The 9,357-nt window shown below is 46.6% G+C and overlaps 2 protein-coding genes across 2 annotated transcripts; both read right to left on the reverse strand.

Moving 5' to 3' along the window:
* Positions 1-1,739: 1,739 nt before the first annotated feature.
* Positions 1,740-4,736, reverse strand: CHC_T00000485001 (hypothetical protein). The gene is made up of 8 exons (XM_005710133.1): positions 4,560-4,736; positions 3,993-4,487; positions 3,594-3,806; positions 3,414-3,463; positions 2,893-3,354; positions 2,481-2,679; positions 1,989-2,351; positions 1,740-1,922 (listed from the first exon to the last, which is right to left on the reverse strand). The coding sequence occupies exons 1-8, from the start codon at positions 4,734-4,736 to the stop codon at positions 1,740-1,742; spliced, it is 2,142 nt and encodes a 713-aa protein (XP_005710190.1).
* Positions 4,737-5,638: 902 nt separating this feature from the next.
* On the reverse strand, positions 5,639-9,325 carry CHC_T00000486001 (hypothetical protein). The gene is made up of 9 exons (XM_005710134.1): positions 8,957-9,325; positions 8,618-8,875; positions 8,387-8,467; positions 8,144-8,275; positions 7,873-7,978; positions 7,384-7,797; positions 7,106-7,248; positions 6,088-6,979; positions 5,639-6,033 (listed from the first exon to the last, which is right to left on the reverse strand). Exons 1-9 carry the CDS (start codon positions 9,323-9,325, stop codon positions 5,639-5,641), a joined length of 2,790 nt encoding a protein of 929 aa, XP_005710191.1.
* Between the last annotated feature and the right edge of the window lie 32 nt (positions 9,326-9,357).

A 9,357-nucleotide genomic window follows, 5' to 3' on the forward strand; every position in this document is an offset into this window, starting at 1 on the left:
CGATCACATGCTTTGGGCAGCTTTGCACTCGGAAAGCCCAACCATGCCCACGAACTTTTCAAACAGCACGCGACCAAGCGGTTTGGTCAGCATATCGGCTGGCATTTCTGTTGTCGGACAATGGTACAATGTGACCAGTTTTCGCTGCACCGCATCTCGAACAAAATGATACGTAATATCAATGTGCTTGTTCCGACGATTTGTAGATTCGTTCTGAGCAAACGCAATCGTACCAGCGTTGTCACATCCAACGCGAATTGTTGGATCGGAATTCGCACCAAGTACATCGGCATGGAAGCGTCGAAGCCACGCGGCCTCTTTGCATGCTTCACTGAGTGCGATGTATTCTGCCTCACAAGTAGACTTTGCAATTACTGTTTGTTTCCGGGAAGCCCAACTGATAGGCCCATCACAAAGCTTGAACACGTACCCACTCGTTGATTTTCGTGATTCAAGGCATCCACCCCAATCTGCGTCGCTATACCCATGAAGTTCCGTACCAAGATCATCTTTACCAAACACTATTCCAAGATGCTGGGACCCACTCAAGTATCTCAAAACACGTTTCACAACTGACCAGTGCGACTGGTGAGGGTCGGCACAGTGTTGAGATAACTTTCCAATGGCAAACGCAATATCGGGGCGGGTCCCGACCATTAGGAACATTAGACATCCAATGGCCTGACGATATGGTTCAAAGCATGGGTTGTCATCAGTGCCAGTTTCGGCCACTAGCATTGTGACATGTCGAGACTGTTCCATCGGAGTAAGGCAAGGATTGCATGCCGACATTTTGAACCGTTTCAGTACTGCTTGGGCATACTTCGACTGCGTGACGGTCAGGACGGGTTTAGAACGTATACGGACGATCTCTACACCAATACAAGTCTTCGCTGTTGTAATTCTACGACCACATGGTGATATGCATGACACACGACGACAGGTATGACACGTGTAAAAGCAAAAACACTCCGCATGACGAGCTGAGAAAGTTTGATTTCAACGTGTACACATGTCATTTCTGTACACAGTTGCACTCTACAGTACTTCAGGAGCAAGTTTGGTTTTCAACCTGTACACGTGTGAAATATCTACACGGTTGCGGTGTACAGTACAATCTGAGCATGTTTCATTTTCTTCGCCCGACACGTGTATGATCTGCACACATGTCCTCATTACACTGTCGGACGCGTACAGTACGCCTGCAGTCTTACAGACAAAGTGTAGAACCTTGGTGGCGGGTGCCTGGCACGTGCCAAAGGTTTACAGCGTCCATGGAGTGCAGCACGGGTACAACAGGACACAAAGATACCGTTGCGCGAGTTTTGAATTCGTAAGGCAAAATGTGCACTGTTGTAATTGACATTGGACAGGACCTCACGAGAGATTCAGATTCATAAGGCAACGTGTGCGCTGAGGGCCAATAGAATTGCAGTATTTCCTGTGTAGTCTATAGTGCTACGGGCCAAGGTTCCACTTGGCAAAACTATGCAAATTTGCATGACCCTCCGAGAGGCCACTTTCGTCCCGGAACCCTAAAATCTGGGATTTTACACGTGTCATGTCGTGATATAGGAAAGAGCGCCCGGACCGTGCAGTCATGTACACGTGTCACTCGATTTTGACCTTTTCAGATAACAGCATGTGGTCGCACATTTTCAATAGTGTACACGTGTCGCTCGATTTTGCACTTTCCAGATATCAGCATGTGGTCGCACATTTTCAATACCTCCCCTCGATCACATGCTTTGGGCAGCTTTGCACTTGGAAAGCCCAACCGTGCCCACGAACTTTTCAAACAGCACGCGACCAAGTGGTTTGGTCAGCATATCGGCTGGCATTTCTGTTGTCGGACAATGGTACAATGTGACCAGTTTTCGCTGCACCGCATCTCGAACAAAATGATACATAATATCAATGTGCTTGTTCCGACGATTTGTAGATTCGTTCTGAGCAAACGCAATCGTACCAGCGTTGTCACATCCAACGCGAATTGTTGGATCGGAATTCGCACCAAGTACATCGGCATGGAAGCGTCGAAGCCACGCGGCCTCTTTGCATGCTTCACTGAGTGCGATGTATTCTGCCTCACAAGTAGACTTTGCAACTACTGTTTGTTTCCGGGAAGCCCAACTGATAGGCCCATCACAAAGCTTGAACACGTACCCACTCGTTGATTTTCGTGATTCAAGGCATCCACCCCAATCTGCGTCGCTATACCCATGAAGTTCCGTACCAAGATCATCTTTACCAAACACTATTCCAAGATGCTGGGACCCACGCAAGTATCTCAAAACACGTTTCACACCAGTCCAATGCGAATCGTGAGGGTCGGCACAGTGTTGAGATAACTTTCCAATGGCAAACGCAATATCGGGGCGGGTCCCGACCATTAGGAACATTAGACATCCAATGGCCTGACGATATGGTTCAAAGCATGGGTTGTCATCAGTGCCAGTTTCGGCCACTTGCATTGTGACATGTCGAGACTGTTCCATCGGAGTAAGGCAAGGATTGCATGCCGACATTTTGAACCGTTTCAGTACTGCTTGGGCATACTTCGACTGCGTGACGGTCAGGACGGGTTTAGAACGTATACGGTCGATCTCTAGACCAAGACAAGTCTTCGCTTCGCCAAGGTCTTTCATATCGAATCGTTTGTTGAGTTCATTTTTTATCCTTTATATGGCCTCCAAGTCACTTCCAGCTAGCAGCAGATCGTCCACGTACAACGCGATAATCATGATGACATTGCCTTGACGTCGAATGTAAAGACATGGGTCGCTGCGTGTAGTGTTGAAACCAAGTTCAGTGATCAGAAACTCATCGATCTTACTATGCCATTGGCGATGGGCTTGCTTAAGACCATAGATTGCTTTCAAAAGTTTACACACCGAATCAGGTTTGACTTTGTCGATGCATCCTTCAGGTTGCTCCATGTAGATTTCTTCGTGAAGTTCACCGTTGAGGAAGGCAGTCACCACGTCCATCTGATGCAGCTCAAGGTCAAAGTGCGCAACCAGTGCCAGCAGCAGACGGATAGTTGTGAACTTGATGACAGGGGCGAAAGTTTCAGTGTAATCGATGCCTTCTACTTGTTGAAAGCCTCGTGCCACAAGACGTCCCTTTGCAGTTTCGACCAATTTTCCGGACTCGTCAGGAAGTTGCTTCACTGCGAAAACCCACCTGGACGTCAGGACGTTTGATGCTTGAGATCTTGGAACAAGTGTCCATGTTTTGTTTTTGTGTTGTGAAGCAAGTTCTTTGTCGATGCCCTTCTGCCAGAAGCGAGCTTTTGGAGAATCCATAGCTTGCTTGTACGAGTTTGGGATTTCCGTTGTCACATGGGCGTGGCTAAGGAGTCCAGCAGTCACCAAAGCTGCTGCCCACCACGCCCCAGGCGTTTTGCGAACGCGAGTGGACCGACGGAGATTAGTTGGCGGATGAATAGTTTCTTCCTCAACTACGTGTTGCTCAACTGTTTCGGTATTTTCGTCCTCCCCTGGAGTTGGGGAGGAGTTGGAGGATTCATCAGAGTCTTGTTGTTCATCCGGCGATGATGCTTCTGATGCCACTCCATCATTTTCTGCAACTTCCTCATCGATGTTCAAGTTGATTGTGTCATCATCAGTTGTAGCCTCCTCGTTTGTATCCATCGGTTCACCAGATTTGCCTCCCGTGGACTCGTCAAAAGTAACATCTCTGGATACGATCACTTTGTGCAAATCACCATCCCACAACTTGTAAGCTTTCGTATTTTCAGCATACCCCAGAAACATTGCCTCCTTTGCACGGGCGTCAAGTTTCTGGATGTTGTGTTTTGGTAATGTATACCAACACTTTGAACCGAAAACACGCAAATGACCAACATTTGGCACAGATTTCATCCATAAGTGGTAGGGGGTCATCTTGGGGGGAGTGGCACGTGACGTGACTCGATTTCGAACGTACACTGCATTGGCAAGTGCTTCTGCCCAGAACCCCTTTGTAACTTTCTTGTGCGCTAGCATGGAGCGCACCAAGTTTACCAAAGTTCTGTTCAGTCGTTCGGCGACGCCATTTTGCTCCGGTGTGTACGCGGTCGTCATTTGATGCTGAGTACCATTTGCAATCAGAAAAGACTTAAACTCCGTGGACAGATACTCACCACTTCGATCGGTGCGAAGCACTTTGATCTTGCGACCAGTGTGAGTCTGAGCAAGTTGTGCAAACATTTTGTATCGTTCAAATGCTTCTGATTTATGGTGCATAGGGTACACTACTGACCAGTTTGAGTGATCATCTATGAAGGTAATGAAGTACTTGGCACCACCAATGGACTGCACCTCTAAGGGGCCACAAACATCAGAGTGAACTAAGTCTAGACAGAAGTATGCCCGCCTCGAGGACCGCTCTTTTGGGATCACAGATCGAGTGGCTTTGCCGTAGACGCACGCAGAACATTTTCCAGGGATGCAATCATTGTCAGTATTTTTGATTTTGTTAGCCTCATTACCAAGTAGTTTGACTCCAATTACCACATTGTCACGAATCATCGAAGCAATACCTTGAGAATGCACATGTGCAAAGCTCTCATGCCACGTTTGCAGGGTGGCGGCATGTGCAGATCCGATGTCACTGACGATGTCGAGAACGTAAAGTTCTCCAACCAATGTCGCAGTCGCCACTACAGTTGAGCCTCGTCTGATCATGCATTTTCCATTTTCGAACCCAACTTTTAGTCCAAGTTCAGTCATTCGACTGACAGAGAGCAGAGAGAACGCAAAGTCCGGAACGTGCAATACATCCGTCAACTTGCACGGTTCGATGCGGCCATTTACATTTAACTTCAAGTGAACGTCACCACGACCAGCAACCTAAAGAAAGGTCAGCGCGGCAGAGGGAAGAAGGATGGTTGAAGGTTGCTGGTGGTTGACGGGAAAAGAAGTTGATACCATTTTACTCTTGGTCGCCAACTATTGGCGCTACCTATACTCTTCGAACTACATACAATACGAGCCATTAGGGCTGGTCACGTGACTCTCATTCTTGCACTCGTTGATAATCAAGTGACTCTCCCTGTTGCACTCTCGGCTGATAATCAAGTGACTCTCCTACTTCCACTCTCGGTTGATAATCAAATGACTCTCCTTCTTGCACTCTCGGTTGATAATCAAGTGACTCTCCTATTTCCACTCTCGGTTGATAATCAAATGACTTTCCTACTTGTACTCTTTCTTGCTAATAATTTGGGACCGTTTGAGAGTCAATAATATCTGAATAAACTGTACTGTAGATTACAGATTTTACACTACGATTAATAACCACTGTGGCACATACGTCATACGTGTCATACACGTGTAGGACAAATGTCATACGTGTCACACACATGTCAAATCGAGAAAAATGAAACATGTTCAGAATGTACTGTAAAGTGCCACGAGGTACATAACTTACACGTGTCAACACCAAAATTGAAACATGCTCGGAAATGATAGGAACGTGCAACCGTGTACAAATATGACACGTGTCCACGTTGAAGACCAAACATCCTGAGAATGCTCTTGCAAGCATTTTAGGTTTCGTCGACGTACACGTGTAATATCTGTCAGGCTTGGAGCTTAGCATGTGGTCGAAGATTTCCAACACTCCCCCTCGATCACATGCTTTTACTGGACACTGCAAGCCCCAGAAGTTCTACAAACTTCTGGAATAGAATTCGCCCAAGTGCTTTGGTTAAGATATCGGCAGGCATGGAAGTGGTCGGACAATGCGACAAATACACAATGTTTCTCTTAATAGCATCTCGTACGTAGTGGTATTTTACATCAACATGTTTGTTGCGACGGTTGATCGATTCATTCTGTGCAAACGAAATCGTCCCTGCATTGTCACACCCCATCATGATCGTGGGATCAGAATCAAGTCCGAGGACATCAGCAACAACTTGACGCAACCAGGTCGCCTCCTTACACGCTTCACATAGTGCAATGTACTCAGCTTCACACGTCAAAGTCGCAACCACAGTCTGTTTCCGGGAACTCCAACTGATAGCTCCACCACAGAACTTGAAAACATATCCGCTGGTCGACTTGCGAGAGTCTGAACAACCGGCCCAGTCAGCATCACTGAAACCGAGCAAATTCGGCGATTTGGATTTATTGTCAAACACGATTCCTAAGTTTCGAGTCCCTTGCACGTATCGCATTACTCGTTTTACACCTGCCCAGTGTGATTCACATGGGTTGGCAGAATGTTGGGAAAGCTTTCCAATGGCGTATGCCAAGTCTGGACGAGTGCCAACCATCAAGTTCATCAGGCAACCGACTGCCTCACGATACGGTGCCTTTGTTTCGGAGTCGTTTTCGATAGAATTCGTGGTTTTGCGACCTTGTTCCATTGGAGTCAGAGAAGGGTTACAAGTCGACATTTTAAAACGGTCAAGCACATTTAATGCATACTTAGTTTGAGTGAGACTCAATGTCTTGATAGTGCGATCTCTTTGAATCTCAAGACCAATGCAGACTTTTGCCTCACTAAGGTCTTTCATCTCAAACCGTTTGTTAAGCTCCCCCTTCATCCATTTCATGGCATGGATATCACTACCAGCGAGTAACAAGTCATCGACATAAAGTGCAATTAGCATGATAGTGTTACCAATGCGTTTAATGTAGAGGCACAGATCACTACGTGAAGTCTCAAATCCCAATTCACCGAGTAAGAAATCATCCACTTTGGTATGCCATTGACGATGTGCTTGTTTAAGACCGTAAAGTGCTTTCAAAAGTTTACACACATGATCACTTTTGCTTTTGTCAACGCAGCCTTCGGGTTGCTCCATGTAGATATCTTCATCCAAGTCGCCGTTCAAAAACGCAGTCACGACATCCATCTGATGAAGTTCAAGGTCGTAATGAGCAACTAAGGCAAGAAGTAGACGAATAGTCGTAAACTTTATGACAGGGGCATATGTCTCAGTATAGTCAAGACCTTGCACTTGCTGGAATCCACGAGCAACAAGTCTGGCTTTTGCACTTTCAACTATATTGCCATTTGCATCAGGCAGCTGCTTGACATTGAAAACCCATCGAGATGTCAAGATGTTTGACGCCTCAGATCGAGGAACAAGTTTCCAGGTCTGATTCTTAGTCTGTGATGCAAGTTCTTTGTCAATGCCGGTTTGCCAGAATGCAGCTCTAGGACCGTGGGTTGCTTGTTTGAAAGTCTTGGGACCTTCAATAGCGACATGCGCATGTGAAAGAGGAGCAGCTGCAAAGTTGCTCCTCCACCATGATCCGGGAGGTCTACTGATTCGAGACGATCTTCGTACAGCTGGAGTCGGAGTGGGAGGGGTGACATTCGGAGTTTGGACGGGAGGTGATACATCATCTTCATCATTCTCACCTACAGAGTGAGTGTCCTCGTTTTCAATAACCTCCCCTGAAATTTCATCCTCTTCCGACCCAACCTCATTAGTATTTGGGGTATCGGCTTCATTCTCATTGTCGCCACCGAGCAATACAACGCCAACGTCAGAGCTGATTGAATCTTTTTCATGTGCAGGAATGTCATGCATCCCACATGTCGATTCATCAAACTTGGCATCTCGTGAAACAACAACTTTACTCAACTCTCCGTCCCAAAGTTTGTATGCTTTACTGCATTGCGAATAACCGAGAAACATCGCTTCACGCGCTCGCAAGTCAAGCTTACGGAGCTCTAATTTCGGTAATGTATACCAACACTTTGACCCAAATACTCTCAAATGGCCAACATTTGGAGTTGACTTCATCCAAATGTGATGGGGAGTCGTGTTAACTGGCAAAGCCCGTGAAGTAACTCGATTGCGTACATATACTGCAGTGGCAAGAGCCTCTGCCCAGAATCGTTTACTGACCTGTTTATGAGAAAGCATGGAACGGACAAGATCAATCAAGGTTCGATTTAAACGTTCAGCAACACCGTTTTGTTCAGGTGTGTAGGCAGTGGTGAGCTGGTGCTGTGTACCGTTTGAATCCAAATATGACTTGAATTCTGTCGACAAGTACTCTCCCCCTCGATCAGTGCGAAGCACCTTCACTTTGCGACCAGTGTGCGTTTGGGCAAACTGTTCATACAACTTGTATTTTGCAAAGGCCTCAGATTTATATCTCATCGTGTACACAACAACCCAGTTCGAGTGATCATCTACAAATGTAATGAAGTATCTCGAACCACCAATGGACTGTACTTCGAGCGGACCGCAAACGTCAGAATGTACCAAGTCAAGACAGTTCTGTGCTCGAGACGATGATCGCTGTTTTGGGATTACTGATCGCGTTGCTTTGCCGAACACACACCCAGGACAAACGAGAGAGTGATTGTCAGACTTTCGATTCATTGCTCTGATCACATCGCTTTGACGAACATTGATGCCACTTACCACATTATTGTGAATCATTGATGCGATTCCTTGTACGTTAACATGGGCCATTCGTTCATGTAGCGTCTGCAAGGTAACTACATGAGCAGAGAAAGTTTCATTCATGACATCAAGTATGAATAAATCCCCAACTTGACTAGCTGTGGCAACTACAGTTGGTCCTGCAGTAACGATGCATTTGTCTTTTTCAAATGACACTTGCAAACCCTTTGAAACCATTTGGCTAACAGACAGAAGCGAGTATCCGAAATCAGGGACATGCAAAACGTTGGACAATTTGCAAGGATGTGGACTACCATTGACGTTCAACATGAATTCTACCTCACCACGACCAGCGACATTGGCTCTAGCCTTCGTGCCCATCTCGACTGCTCCAGATTGCATCTGTTCATAAGTAACGAACAAAGAGCGATCAAATGTAATGTGGGCACTGCAACCGGAATCCACAAGCCATGACCCTGCGTTCACTGCCTTCTTTTCGGGGGAAGAAGTCGAAAGCAGGCATGTAAAGTCGCTTTCAGCAAAGGCAGCAGTAGAAGTTTCATCTCGAGATACGAATGCACTTGGCTTCATGCCGGGGTTGCGGGACCGGAACCCGTCTGGCGGTGCTGGTCGGCGCCCATTCACATCTTTGCCCCAGCAACGTGCTGCGGTGTGTCCATGTCGATTACAGTTCGTACATCTCATATCACGTCGAATAGGCATGCGATTGACAAGTGCAGGTGCGTGGGGTGAAGTAGTAGAAGCGGTCTTCATGCTCTCTCGTTGTTCCTCTTGCAGCAGACGACTCTTCACAAAATCGAGTCCAAACACTTTATCCTCATTGCCAAGTGCGTCAAGTGCAACAATCAAGTTATCGAATCGTGGAGGCAAGCCATTCAACACAGCCATTGCAATTTCTTTATCGTCAATCTCAACACTCATTGACTGCAATCTGGCAGCAAGTTGCTTCACAC

The sequence above is a fragment of the Chondrus crispus genome, genomic scaffold (genome assembly GCF_000350225.1).
Source record: "Chondrus crispus Stackhouse genomic scaffold, scaffold_529, whole genome shotgun sequence".
NCBI classification, from domain to species: Eukaryota; Rhodophyta; class Florideophyceae; order Gigartinales; family Gigartinaceae; genus Chondrus; species Chondrus crispus.